Raw genomic sequence first — 14760 nt, forward strand, 5'->3', positions numbered from 1 at the left:
GGAGGCATGAAGTCATGGAGTTCACACACATGACAAATAAAAGAGTTTACACATTAAACATCTTAAATATATTAGTATATCGGAATAAATGAGAGACTATCTCAAAATTAAATAACATTTTCAACCATACCAAGTTTATCTCTAAAGTGTTCAATCTTGATCCTGGAGAGAGGCTTGGTAAGAATGTCTGCAATCTGATCACCTGTACTAATATAATTCAGTCGGATCACATTCCTTTCCACCATATCTCGAACATAGTGATAAGGAATCTCAATGTGTTTAGACCTGTCATGAAATATTGGATTCATTGAAAGCTTGATGCAACTCTGATTGTCACAATAGATGACAGTAGGATTTAAGGGCTGACCAAACAGTCCTACAAGCAATTTCCGGAGCCATACTGCTTCTCTTGCTCCCATGGAGGCTGCAATGTATTAAGCTTTTGTAGAACTTTGATCAATTGAAGACTGTTTTCTACATATCCACGAGATCATTCCTGATCCTAAACTGAAGCAACATCTTGATGTTCTTTTCCTGTGAACTACGCTTCCAGCCCAATCAAAATCAGTGAATCCATGTAGGTTAAGGTCTACATGTTTATATTTCAGACCAAAACCAATAGTTCCTTGAAGATATCTCAGAATATGCTTTGCAGCAACAAGATGTATTTCCCTAGGTTCACACATGAACTGACTTAGTGCATTAACAACATAACATATATCAGGTCTTGTGTTTACCAAATACATCAAGGATCCAATAATTTGTCTATAGAGGGTAGGATTTGCAAACTTTGATTCTGCAGCTGCTTCCTTTAGTTTGTGCAAATTTGTCTCCATAGGTGTGGTCATGGATCTACAATCCATCATTCCAAATCTCGAGTATATCAATGGTGTATTTTCCTTGATTAAGGATTATACCATCTGCCTGCTGCCAAACTTCCAATCCAAGGAAGTAGTGAAAAATTCCTAAATCTTTAATATCAAACTCAGAGGCTAATTCTTTCTTACATCGAGAAATACAATTATCCTCTCCTGTGATTAGTAGATCATCAACATAAAGAATAAGAATTAATAATTCACCATTGATTACCTTGTAGTAGAGATTTGGATCTGCTTCATTCTTGGAAAACCCTAATTCCAAGAGATAGTGATCAATTCTTTCATACCATGCTCTGGGGGCCTGTTTCAGTCCACATAGAGCTTTCTTTGATCTGCAGACATGTGATTCAACCTTATGAATCAAAAAACCTTCAGGTTGCTCCAAATAAACTTCTTCTTCAATCTTACCATTCAGAAATGCAGTCTTAACATCCATTTGATGGGCTTTCCATCTTTTAGATGCCGCAATAGCCAAAACTGCTCGGACAGAAGTGTATCTGGCAACAAGAGCAAATGTCTCTTCATAGTCAATACCTTCTTTCTGTGAGAAACCTCTGGCAACAAACCTTGCTTTGTGCTTCTCAATGCTGCCATCTCTTGCATGTTTGATTTTGAAGAGCCATTTAGAAGATACCACAGATTTGCCTTTAGGCCTAGGCACAATATCCCAAACATCATTTTTCAGAATTGACTGATACTCTTCTGACATAGCATCTTTCCAAACTTGATGCTTGAGAGCATATCCAACACAGGAAGGTTCTGCATCAATGATCTTACTCATCAAGGCAGTATAACTGGAAAATAGGTTAGGTCTCTTACTTTCTCTGAAGGTCTTGTTTGGAGCAGCATAATTTTCAGCTTCTTGAAGCATCTTTTTAGCCCAAAGTGGTCTCTTCCTAGTTTCGGGATAATGTTCTTCTAAAGGTAAGTCTTGAACTTCATGCTCAGTGTTTTCAGGGGTCTCCCTCTGAATCTCAGGGGTGGAATCCTCATCCATGCTTGTAGGAGGATCTTGGTGTTCTAATTCATTAGAGCTTTTGGACCTCCTGAATGCTATGTCTTCATCAAAGATGACATCTCTACTTAGTTCAATTTGCCTTTGACTAGGTATGTATACTCTGTAAGCCTTAGAGGTTTCACTGGTCCCAACAAATACCCCTTCCTTTATAGAAGGTTCTAACTTTGATCTCTTTTCTTTGGTGACATGAATATAGACTGGACACCCAAAGATCCAGAGATGACTTATGTCAGGTTTGTTACCAGTAAAGGCTTCTTCAGGGGTTTTATTATCAAGAAGAGAATGAGGACATCTATTTTGAATGTACACAGCTGTCCTAGATGCTTCAGCCCAAAATGAGGTTTCTATATTTTGGTCAAACAACATAGCCCTAACAACTTCTACTATAGTCCTATTCTTTCTTTCAGCTACCCCATTTTGTTGCGGGTTATAAGGTACAATTAACTCCCTCTTAATCCCAACATTTATACAATAATCTTTAGACATATCAGAAGCGTATTCCCCCCATGGTCTGTTCTTAAGGTTATGATTTTCTTACCTGTCATGTTTTCTACAAGAGTTTTGAATTCCTTAAATTTAGAAAGGATTTTTTCAGACTCTTTGTACCTCAGAAAATATATCCAGGTCTTCCTAGAATAATCATCTACAAATATTGCATAATATAAAAATCCCCCTAAGGAGGGTACAAACATGGGAACACATAAATCAGAATGAACTAATTCTAATACGTTTTTGGATTTACTGTTGCTAGAATTGAAAGATCCTTTAGTATTCTTTCCCAAGGCACCCCTGTTGTAGGCTCCTTCAGAATTTTGACTTAGCTTGGGTAAGCCAATCACCATCTTCTCTATCTTAGGTAGGGCATGGAAATGAAGGTGCCCTAATCTTCTGTGCCAAAGTTTATTCAAATCTGGTGTCTCATGAATCAAGGCTTGAGGTGGAGTCGAGCAAAGTCTGTAGAGGCTCCCTTGTCTTACTCCAATGGTGTGGGCTTTCTTGATGGTGGATTTCTTTGGCCAAGCAAGTACCTTTCCTTCCATAAAGGTTAATTTGTAACTCTTGTCTTCAAGTGCAGAAACTGAGACAAGGTTTCTCTTTATACCAGGTACAAATAGAACTCCAGTCAGCTGTAGGGATATGCCTGACTTTAGGTTGATATTGCAGGTTCCTATTCCCATAACTGGATAATTTGAGTCATCACCAATTGTCACTTCTTCATTTGAATTTTCCACAAGTGTATCTAGGTGCTCACGAAATCCAGTGATGTGTCGAGATGCTCCGCTATTAGTCACCCATGTGTTGGAATTGGAGGTGACTTGACTAGAGAGGGTTGAGTAGAAGACTAGTTTCTCGGAATCACTCCCTTTCTTAATTTCTACCATTGAAGCCTGTTGCTTGATCCTATTTGGACACTTCATTGCATAGGGCCCATATTGGTCACATTTGAAACATTGTACTTCATAAATGTCTCTCTTCTTCTTTGAAGACCTCTTTCCATTTGAGTTGTTGTCCCTCTTTCTCTTAAAGTTCTTCTTCTTTCCTTTCTTGTGGGAATTAGAGTTTAGAACTTGAATGTCTTCATTACCATTGTTTTGTTTTATTCCTCTTGTGACAAGCCAAGATTCCTCTTGAATGCAATCGGTTTTCAATCTATCAAACTTAGGAAATTTAGAACGAGCACTGATTCCTTGATTGAACGATTCCCATGAGGTAGGAAGTCCATTTAGGGCCATCATAGCAAGTTCTTTGTTGTCCACTAGATGTCTAATAGTGGATAGTTGATCCCTAAGCTCAGTGATCCTCAAGAAATAGGATGTAACTGTCTCACCTTTATTCATCTTTATATGGTGTAGTTGATTCTTTAAGGTGAGAGCCTTGCTAGTGTTGTTGATTTCATAAATGTCAGCTAGGGCTTTGAACATCTGAAAAACCGTCTCATATTTAGAAATAACTGGCACAATGTGGTCTCTCACTGAATCCACAATTATCTTAAGAGCCTTCTCACTGTCCTTGCTCCACTGAATTTTCTTTGTATCATTAGAGGGTTCAGGAATTTCAATTTTGACATGGGAGTCAATTTTATTTTCTTTCAAAACAAGCATGATTCTGAATTTCCAAGATACAAAATTTGATGCTCCATCTAATCGATCTTCAAACCTAACTCCGGTTGCCATTAGGATTATAGGAATGTCTATAAGATCGCTGCAAAATTTAATTTGATCTTCCTTAACTTCGCTCTGATACCATGTTAAGTTTATTCAAATTCTATGATCAAGAAGATAGAAGAGATGGCGATATAACCTGAAAGTTGTATTTGAACTGCTGTAGTGTGAATTGAAGGATGCACAACACTTATTGATTTCGGTGTCCTCATCCTCCACATTTTATGCATGTTATATATGTGAATGAGGAGTTACGTAGTGAAGAGAGATGTCTTCCCACGTGGGAAGACATATCTCTTCCCTACGTGCCACTTATCACAACACGTTAACAAGCATTAAGGATGATTTACTTGACCGATCGTGAGGAGCGCGATTTATTAAGAATCGCTTAATCACAACCCGATAACATGAAACGGTGTAACCAATGGCAAACACAATAATTCAATTTTGATTTATTCATTATTTGTTAACGTATATACTAATAGTCAATCTATTATTATATATGTTAACATGTAATCAAATTTATGCATCGGAATCATGAAATTGCACGACCGATGTTACAAGAACTAACAGAAAATCTGCAGAAACCCTTTCTCTCACAAATCCCAAAAGCAAAGACAAATGATCATCAATAATGAGTTTGATTTGCTTTTTGAAACATTTTATATCATCTCAACTCTTAAGTGCCTTTAATCCCTTTTTGAAATCCACTTTTAGGTTTTCCATAGAACTTTATAATAAGTCTTCAAACTTGGGCTCTCATATCCATGAATAATAAATGCACTTTAATATCATTTAAAATAATATAACTTGTGTGAACATTAACTTTATGAAATACTTTAATATTTTGGCCTCCAAAAAATTATCCATTAATTGCACTTTAAGTCACTTAAATGAAGGGTCATGGCCCCATTGGATATAAAGTGACTTTTTAACTTTATAATATCCCTTCAATGATTAATTATTAATAAAGTATTACTTTATTAATAATTAAAATAACATAACTCCATAAATACTCATTATTTCTCGATTCCGTTTGAACTAGGGAGTCGACCACTGCATCCACTACGCATCAATCTGCCTTACTAAAAATATTAAGGGTCCATTTCGATCAACCACTGACTTACTATAAATAGTAAGTGTGTGAAACTGAGTCAAACGAAGGCCAATTCTGAACCAGACTGAGTTCCGGAGAATAGAACACTTTGCCAACTGCCCATCAGGTAACTCTAACCATCTATTTTAGTCTATGAGGGCCATAATAATAGGCTAAACCATCAAAAACAAGAATGAGCAAAAAGGGGACATTACATGCTTAAATTTGGTGGGTTTCCTTGAAAAAGAAAGATGTCAGTGGTTGCTAGTTGTGATGAATTCAAAGAATTGTTGAAGAAGCAATTTTATCCAGTTGCAAATGGGACTAATCAAAAGTTCAAGTGCACATGGTTACCATCAATGTGTGCAGGATTATTGTACAGCTTCCATCAACAAACTATGGTTATAGGCTTAAATTTGGAAGAAGAGAACATCTTGATCTAATTACCTTGCAGGTCTAAAACACTTATTTCTTCCTGTTCGATGCTTATTCCCTTCTTTTTTCCTTTCCTTGTCCCCATCGTGTTTTCTGCATTTTATATCTTATTGTCTCTATGAATAGAGACGTCCTTTGGTATGTTGCTGCTCTTTAGGATAGAACCAGCTGCTGCCTTTTTGGGAATTCACTTAACTGCATCTTTTAATGATATTCCAATCGCTATTAATATTATAATACTAGTTATTGCTGCTGTGTATTGTTTGCCTTCTAAATTAATCAGATTGCTGCTCCTTATCCTTAATTACTGTCATTATTAAACAATGAAATTGCTGCATGGAGGTAATCACACGGTACACCTTTCTACCTCTTAAATACATGTCCTTTGTCATTATTCAGAGGGGAGTTGGCCTTAAGGATAAATATATAAATTTTAATTCAATTTAAAAACCAAACAGGTCTGCCCTAATCAAAGAAACGGTACTCGGATCCGGCTCAAACTCGGCAAGGCCGAATCGGACTCGGACTCGGGACTTGGAGTTAGACTTGGCTGGACTCGGGAAAGTGAAAAACTCAAGAAATTTAGAGATTTTTAAAGATTTAAAACTTGTTTCAGGCATCCTTTATTGAATACACCTTAAAGACACAATAACATCATCAAACTCAGCTCATTTGATTACATACACAAGTATACATCAATCACATAAGCATAAACGCAAATTGTAGCTGAAGGAATTAACAAACAATTGTCAAATGTATACAATATTACAAAACTCATGGAATAAAAAATCCATGTCATCATATGATCATCATCAAATGTTTCATACAAATACCAAAGGTAAATACAACTACAAGCCTATGGCTCAGAGGAGCCTGCACGGCAGCACCCTCCAGCCTCGGCCCCCTGCGAAGGCGTCTAAGGTAGGTCCTGGATGATTTGACAGCCATAGTCGCTCCTTGTGACACCATGCCATGCTCACCAACATCAGGAACATCTGTGTCATTATTTGCCTCTGAATCTCCTGTCTGTGCTTGTGCTCTCTGCTCCTCCTCTGCCATGGTTACAGTCTTAGCCTCTACATCTACCTGGTCGATCCAATCAGTGTCAGACTCGGAAGTTAAATTTTGCCTACTTCTATCGACGTAGTTTCCCTCCATATTTTTTGACGGGGGTTTGGGGGCAGCACCCCCAAGTTGGGGTCAAGGGGCATCGCAAAAATAGGGCTATAATTAAAAAATGGACATAAAAAATCTATTAAAAATGTTTTTTTTGGTCTTTTTTCAAGCTAAATGCTGGCTGAGTCCCAGGCACGGGACTCGCTTAGTTTGGCGAGTTTTTGCCAAATTTGCGAACTCGGCGAGTCTGGCGAGTTTGCTCACTAGACTCGGCCAAGCCCGAGTCTGAGCTCTAGAGACTCGGCGAGCATGCCTTGGGCTCGGAGTTGCTGAGTTTGGCGAGTTTCGGGCGATTTTCTAATCTCTGAAATATAGGCTGTTGCTTATGGAATTGCATCATAAGAATCACACTGAAGGAAATACCAAGAAGTTCATAGTATCCTCAGAAGAAAGAAAAGATCCAGAGATAGAGAGAGGTTTGGATGTAAATGAGAAATTGGGTTTCATTCCTTTACTGATGAGGCCAAGAGGGTGTAAGAAAGGGATGAAATGAGCATGCTGTTCCAAATCAAAGTCCAAATTGAGAAGCTACAGGTAAATGTTTTTTTTGACAGTGTGACAGTAACACATTCTAATTTAATTTTGGATTATTGTTGTTGACTGACTTGGTTTGCAATCTTATGATCATCCACATTTATAAATTGGGTTGGGTGAAGAAGCATGTAGAAATACAAACAATAAAATATGTAGAATCAGACTTGATGTTAATTCAGATTATGGTGATGAGGTCGAATGAAATGTGATTCCTTTTGATGTGTCTGAGACTCTGATGTTGTGATTGGAAGTTCTTACTTGTATGTTGGGAATGGTGTCTTCAACCATTCCCAAGGGAAAATAGATATTAATGAATTGAGGATAGGATCACTGATCAACTATATCATCAAGGCACATTATAGCAAGCTCAAGCTTGTTATGTTAAGAGCCAACCAAGCCAAAAGATTCTTTCTAGCTGTTAATAAATTTTGTCTACTTATTTTGAAGGATATACAAAAGGATTGAATAGATATTTTAAGTTTGATTATGCTAACAAAGGTTTAGAAGACTTGGATGAGTTTTTACATTCTTTAGATGAAGTGTTCCAAGCTCCAATAGGGTTTTGATTATTTGCTTGTTGAATCTACTGTACCAAATATTATTTTGTATAGGCAATCACTTTGAGAGAGTGATATAAGTAAAGAGACGACTTTAGGAGTTCTTGTTACAAGGAGTCATTTGTCCAGTTACTTCATCATGTTGGTCTCCTATACTCATGGTTTAAAAGAATGACAGTTATTGGAATAAGTGCATTAACTATATAACATAAATATGGCCAAGATCAAGAACAGCTAGCTAATCCTAAGGATTGATGACTTTTTTGACCAATGTTTACAGTCTTACTATTTCAAAAAGTTGGATCTTAAATCTTGCTACCATAAAGTTTGCATGAAATGCCTATGGAAGACAACATACAAGACAAAATGAGGTTTGTATGAATGATTAGCTCTTCCTTTGGGTCATGTAATGCACTGGCTATTTTTTATGAGATTTATGAATGATGTATTGAGGCCACTCATAGATAAATATGTGCTAATTGCTACAGTTTAGGTAGACTATCGCAATAAACAATATTAAATATAATACAGAATAACAAAGCCAAAAATAACACACATTTAATGTGATTCACCCAATGTTAGCTACATCCACAGATTAACAATTCTTAACTTTCTTTCCATTAGAAGAGAAAATCGCAATATGATCATATTTCACCAAGGTTACACGGGATGCATTCCCGGCCCTGGAATTGGCCATCCCAGCTCCCGGCCATTTTGGGGACAGTGGGATGTCAAGGGGATGTCTCCTTGCTGTCACCCCTATCTGGAAATCTGTTGGAAACGGATGAAACGTCCCCAGACCGTTTGGTGATACCTAGCTGTCCCCTACAACACTAGTATAACAGCAGAATTTTGCCATATAAATGCATTTTTTTCCATTTCTGCATCAATTTTTCCCTTGCACCTCCACTGTTGTTGGTTTTTCTTACATCTAACACCTTGTGCAGCTTATCATTGCTGTCCCTCAAACCAAACCTTTGTTATGGATCTCATGATTAATTTTATTGTTGTTTTATAGTTTATAGTTTATACTACTTTATTGAAGTTTATTGTGCTGTTATACTACAGCTGTCATGATTTATTTATATATTGATATTGCTGTTATCAGTCTCTTATTCCAGCTCTAGTTGCTTGTTTAGCATGAGCAACATTTATACAAGCGATGAAAGGAATTGATGGCATTCTTCAATCCTATTAGAGAAGTATACATTAGATTTTGACACTATTATGTAAATTTTCTCCAACCCATCTGGCCAATTATCCACATTAAAATTTTTGTCTGGGTGCATTTGTCTATTTATACATATCTAAGTGTCGTAATTCACAACATATTTCTATCTTTATATATTCTCCAGAGTGTTGGTTCTCAATGCTTGGTTCGTGAGCTTGAGGTTTCTTATTTCAGCTCTGGTTGCTTGTTGAGGACTATTTTCCCAAGCAATCAAAGGGAATTAAATTTTCCCATCACAAAATTCTATTTTGGATAATTACAATATAGTTATTAGTATTTCAAGGAACCTGAACGATTGACATAAAACTGATTGGGAAGGCTTGGAGGACAGATTTGATCATTTGAGGTTTTCTGGCTGCCAATTTACAATAATGATTCCCCCCTCTATCCTTCCAGCCTTCATACTTTAGCGGTGAATCAGTCCCGTCCTTACATTATATTTAATTCTTTACTGAAAAGGGGAATTCCAAGATACTTTATAGGGAGGGAAGCCCTTACAGTGCTCACTTTGTTGCAGATTTGGACTTGCTACTGTCTACATTGAAAAATAATTTCTGATTTAATAAATGTTTAGTAATTGTTCTGTGTTGAGCTCATATTCTTTGACGATAGCCTTGAGTTTTCTAGCTTGCCGAACTCTTGGGTTGCCAGACAAGGCCACATCGTCCACGAATTGGAGATGTGTTAAGGAAACTTTCGTTGATTGGTAAGCCCTTGGTGAGATCCTTACCTTTCAACACAAAAGGTTTTCCCCTGTACCTTTCTAGAAGTAATAGATGAATGAGCGAAGAGAGGTTTTAGCTTCGCAAAACTTATTCTGCTGAAAATAAAGTCTGTTAGGATACTTTTAAAAGGACCAAGAACTTATGACAACTTGTCCATTCATGAGCAAAGTTCTTCAACTGGGGCAAAACCTAACTTGTTGAACAATTTAATTTAAAAAAATTCAATTTATCCTGTCATAAGCTTTTGCCACATCAAGCTGAAGAATCATGTCTGACCATTTACTCTTAACTGTGCAATGGATAATTTGGTTTAGTAACAGAATTCTGCCCATAATTTGACAGCCTTCCACAAACCTACCTTCATCAGAAATGATTGTACCTGACATGGGATTAAGCCTATAAATAATCATTTTGGAATTAAGTTATAGGTGGGGTTACACAAGAAGATAAGTCAGAAAGAATTAAAATACCTTCTGTCCTTGCTTATAGGGATGAGAGTAAAAAATGTAGTGTTCATTTATGATCTGCCTTTACCTCCTTGATTCTTCAACAGCATTACAAACTTCTTGTTCCTGAACATCGCAGAAATGTCAGAAACTTCTATTCAGGAAACCATCAGGTTCTGGAGTCCTATCTCAACTGGTCTCGTTCTTTAAGATTAGTGCTCTCAGGAACTATTTGTTATTATTATTCTAAGTTGCCGGTACGGGTACGGGTACGGGTACGGGTACGTGGGTACGGTACGCTGGTACGGCATTTTTTTTAGGGGGGGCCTGGGTACGTATGGGTACGTCCGTACAAAAAAATGTAAAAATCATAAATATATACATATATACACTCTAATAAGTAGAAACAAAAATTAAATTTAGAATCCCACATATCATCCATATGCTAAACAAAACTTGGAACTATCATATATGATTCATATTGATATAACTATAAGTCTATAACAAAATTACAAACTTTGAATGTTATGATAGATATCGAATTCATTGTTCACTGGCTCAACCGTTCAACAATAAAATGACACAACTAATAATCAGCAATAGCATCATATGGGTCACTAGGAAGATCAAGATCAACATCATCATTGACATTAGATGATGTAGGTAGAGTACTGGAACCACATGCAGCCTCACTGCCACTTGCACTAGCAGCACATTGGCTATCAGACTCCCCAGAAAGTAAAGATTGTGTGGCAGCTGAAAAATCCAAATCAGTTCGCTCTGGATCTACATCCCAAAACTTTGTGCTCCCATCCTTATACTCATTTTGTTTATGAGTAAGAAGGCGCAAGTTTGAATGCACATAAACGAGCTCTTCTGCCTTACTTGCTGCCAGTCGGTTGCGTTTCACTGAGTGGATAAAGGAGTATGTGCTCCAATTTCGCTCAGATGAAGAGGAACTAGCAACCTATTGAATAATTGACACAAAGTGAGAGGGTGACAATTATAAAATAGTAAAAAATCTAAATTTAGAGAGCAATAAAAATTAAGAAACTTACTTGCGATAAAACTTTGATTGCAAGAGTTTGAAGGTTTGGTGATGTATGGCCATTGAGGTACCACCAAGCATGAGAATCCTTTTTATACTTGTCACGGAGAGCGGAAACACTTTGACCATTGGAGGCTACAAAATCAGCAAACTCACTTGTCATTAAATCCTCCATTTCAGAATCTGGGAAGAGTTTAGTAAGTGCTGTCCTACACCCTTCACTGACTTCTGAATCTCTATATGGTGGTACCCTTGATGGCTTAGCAAGCATTTCATCACTATAAAATTTGGGAGTCAATGCAAATGCAAGAAGATGTAGTGGGGTGGTCATTTTGTTCCACCGCTCAACACAAATTGATTGAACCTCTTTGAAGAAAGTTTCTTCGGGATCTTGCTCTTTTGCATTGATGATGGCTTTCATTTTCTCAATCATCGAGTCAATGCCATCATATACCTCTCCCAAACATGGGTGATCCATGTCAGTATAACGGATCATACTCATGATGGGCTCAGTGAAACTCAAAAGATATTCCACTCGATCCCACCAAGTGTCATCTAGGATCATGCGCTTTACATTTGCTGCCCTTTCAGTATTGGATTGCCTCCATAGGGACCAACTTTGACTAATTACCATGCTAGCAAGTGGCTGTCGCACCTTCACAAGTCGCCTCAAGACGATTGTGTTGGATGCAAATCGGGTCTCGGCAACCTATTCAAAAATTAAAAATAAAAATTAGAATACAAAGAAGACATGATAAAAAAAAAAAAATTAAGTAACCATCAAAGTGAAATGTAGATTTTAAAAATTGAAGTGTTTCAATTACCTTTAGCAACTCCAACTGTGAAAATGATCTGAAAATGGCCTGTGACATGTTATGGTTTGTGATGAACATTTGGATCTCTTCAGCCTCAACATAAATTTGTTTGATCCAATCTATTTTCCTGCCTATCTTTTGTAGCATGAGGTTGAGAGAGTGGACAGCACAAGGTGTCCAAAATATGTGTTCAAACCGTGTCTCAATCAACATACCTGCAGCTCTACAATTCTTTGCATTATCCGTTATTACTTGGACAACATTTTGAGGTCCCACATCTTGAATGCATTGTATAAGGATGTTAGCAATAAATTGTGCATCCTTCACCTGTCCTTCACAATCCACAGCTTTCAGAAACATTGCCCCTTTAGGGCACACTGCAATTACATTAATTAATGGCCGATTTTTGGTATCCTTCCATCCATCTGAAATGATGGACACCCCTGTTTGTTTCCATGAATTTCTAATGGGAGCCAATGCATTGTCTATGTTTTTTACCTCCTTTGCTAGTAAGGTGCTACGCACCTTCTCATAACCTGGCCCTATGTACCCTTGTGGAGCCTCATTTACCTTTTTCAACATATCCTGCCAATATGGTGATCGTACCACATTAAATGACAAACCGTTTGCATATAGACATCTTCCAACGGATTGATCTGCAATCTCTCTAGCATCATTCTTAAATGCTCTCTCTAATGGTCCCTTGCTTCTCTTCACAATAACAGGTTCTTCACTAATTGGGTCCAAGAATGGGTGGCTCTCTACCACGATATCAGGAAAATCGCTATAAGATGGAGAAGTAGGGGGCCTCTTTGATTTACTTCCTCTTCTTGTCAACAAAGGATGGTTTGAGGCACGACCAACTCTTGCATCTGCTTCCTCTTGCTCTCTAATATATCCTGCTATTTCTTGAGGTGACATCCCATTTCCATTCTTTCCTAGACATGGTTTGATTCCTTGTTGGGGAATGGCACAAAAATGGGCTTTGACACGACTGTAGGAGCTAGTTTTTTTCGTACTACAGAAGTTGCATATCCATAAAAATGTTCCACCACCTTTTACTTGGTCTATTATTTTGACATATTTCCATAAAGGTGAATTTGGGTCAGTTTTGAAAGTCCGTTGAGGAGTAGAGCTTTGAGGAGTAGAGCTAGTAGTCGTTGCCATTATGATTTCTACAACAAATTAAAAAAAAAATATTAATATTTAATATTAAACAATAGATTATAAATGTTAAATATATAAATAATAAAATTAAATTTAATAATTTATTTAAAATAAAAGTGAAATTATTATAATTATGAAAGTTATTAGGTTTTTAAAAAATATACCTATTATTAAATTATTATTATTTTTAATATTTTAAAAATGAGTAGTTTTTAAAAAAAATTAATTATAAATATTAAAATTTAACAAATTAATAAATTTTAATTATTAAATTAAAATATTTAAAAATATAACAAACTAATATAGTTTTTAAAAAATATACCTATTATTAAATTATTATTATTTTTAATATTTTAAAAATGAGTAGTTTTTAAAAAAAATTATTATAAATATTAAAATTTAACAAACTAATAAATTTTAATTAGCAAACTATTAAAAAAAAAAAAAACTATAATAAATATTAAAATTTAACAAACTAATAAATTTTAATTATTTTTTTAACTATAATAAAATTTAATAAAATATAGCACACTATAATAAAAAAATTAATATCATACCTGATCCCGAAGCCCTCCCGCCGTGGCGCCTCCCGCCGTCGTCGCGCGCCTGCTCTGTGCCTTCGCCCTCCTGCCGTGGCGCCTCCCGCCGTCGTCGCGGGCGTCCTCTGTGCCGTTGCCTCCTGCCGTGGCCCGTGGCGCTTCCTTTGTGTCTGCGTGCCTTCTTTCACCACTGTGCCATCGCGCGTCCTCAAACCCCTGTGCCGTCGCGCGATATGGTTTCAAAATTTCGCGTTTTTTCGGTTTTCACGAGTTTTTATTTTTGCCTTTGCTTTAGGGTTTTAAATGTTAAACGACATATTCGACCCGTGGAAAAACCCCTCGAAATTTGCGAATGATGCGGATTCGTCAAAAAAACCGTATGGAATCGCCACGTCTACACCGGATGCGTCGGGATTCGTGAGTCAAATATCGGATACGTTTCAGGGGGAAAAAATCGGTACCCTGTCCGAATCCACAGGGATTCCGGGGCGAATCCGAATCCGATACGCACCGCATCCGGATTCGTGGGCAAAATGGGAAGTACCGGTAACTTAGTTATTATTAATAAGAGTTGGTATGTTCCTGAGGAGATTCCTTTGGCTTCCTCTTGGGCCATGTCTTGTTCATGAAACAGCCTTTTGTCAAAGTTTACTGCCTCTGTTTATATTTGCAAGAGAGTCTCCTGACGTTACCATCTGGATGGACTATCAATCTGATTCTATTGACCTTAAAGTTTACTATTGCAATTTTGTAGAAGACGTACATCTTATCTTCTTTCTTAAGCTATGCAATTCTGGATATTTGTTTCCTGAATGTCTCTTTCGACTGGAGAAATTGGTCAAGTTCCTTGCTAGCCCCTTTCTCTTTTTCTAACAGAAACTGATCAGTACCATCATCTGGAATTTGATGTTTTATGCTGCTTATATCTTTCCA

The 14760-nt window shown here is 37.0% G+C and overlaps 2 protein-coding genes across 2 annotated transcripts in view; one reads left to right on the plus strand and one right to left on the minus strand.

Moving 5' to 3' along the window:
• Nucleotides 1-14760, plus strand: part of LOC131062826 (uncharacterized) — a 115889-nt gene that overhangs the window by 63787 nt on the left and 37342 nt on the right. The gene's annotated exons all lie outside the window — the stretch shown is intronic.
• LOC131048261 (uncharacterized) lies at nt 10715-13451 on the minus strand. The gene is made up of 3 exons (XM_057982152.1): nt 12131-13451; nt 11317-12015; nt 10715-11225 (listed from the first exon to the last, which is right to left on the minus strand). The coding sequence occupies exons 1-3, from the start codon at nt 13286-13288 to the stop codon at nt 10845-10847; spliced, it is 2238 nt and encodes a 745-aa protein (XP_057838135.1). The 5' UTR covers nt 13289-13451; the 3' UTR covers nt 10715-10844.

This window comes from Cryptomeria japonica, chromosome 5 (genome assembly GCF_030272615.1).
Source record: "Cryptomeria japonica chromosome 5, Sugi_1.0, whole genome shotgun sequence".
Lineage (NCBI taxonomy): Eukaryota > Viridiplantae > Streptophyta > Pinopsida > Cupressales > Cupressaceae > Cryptomeria > Cryptomeria japonica.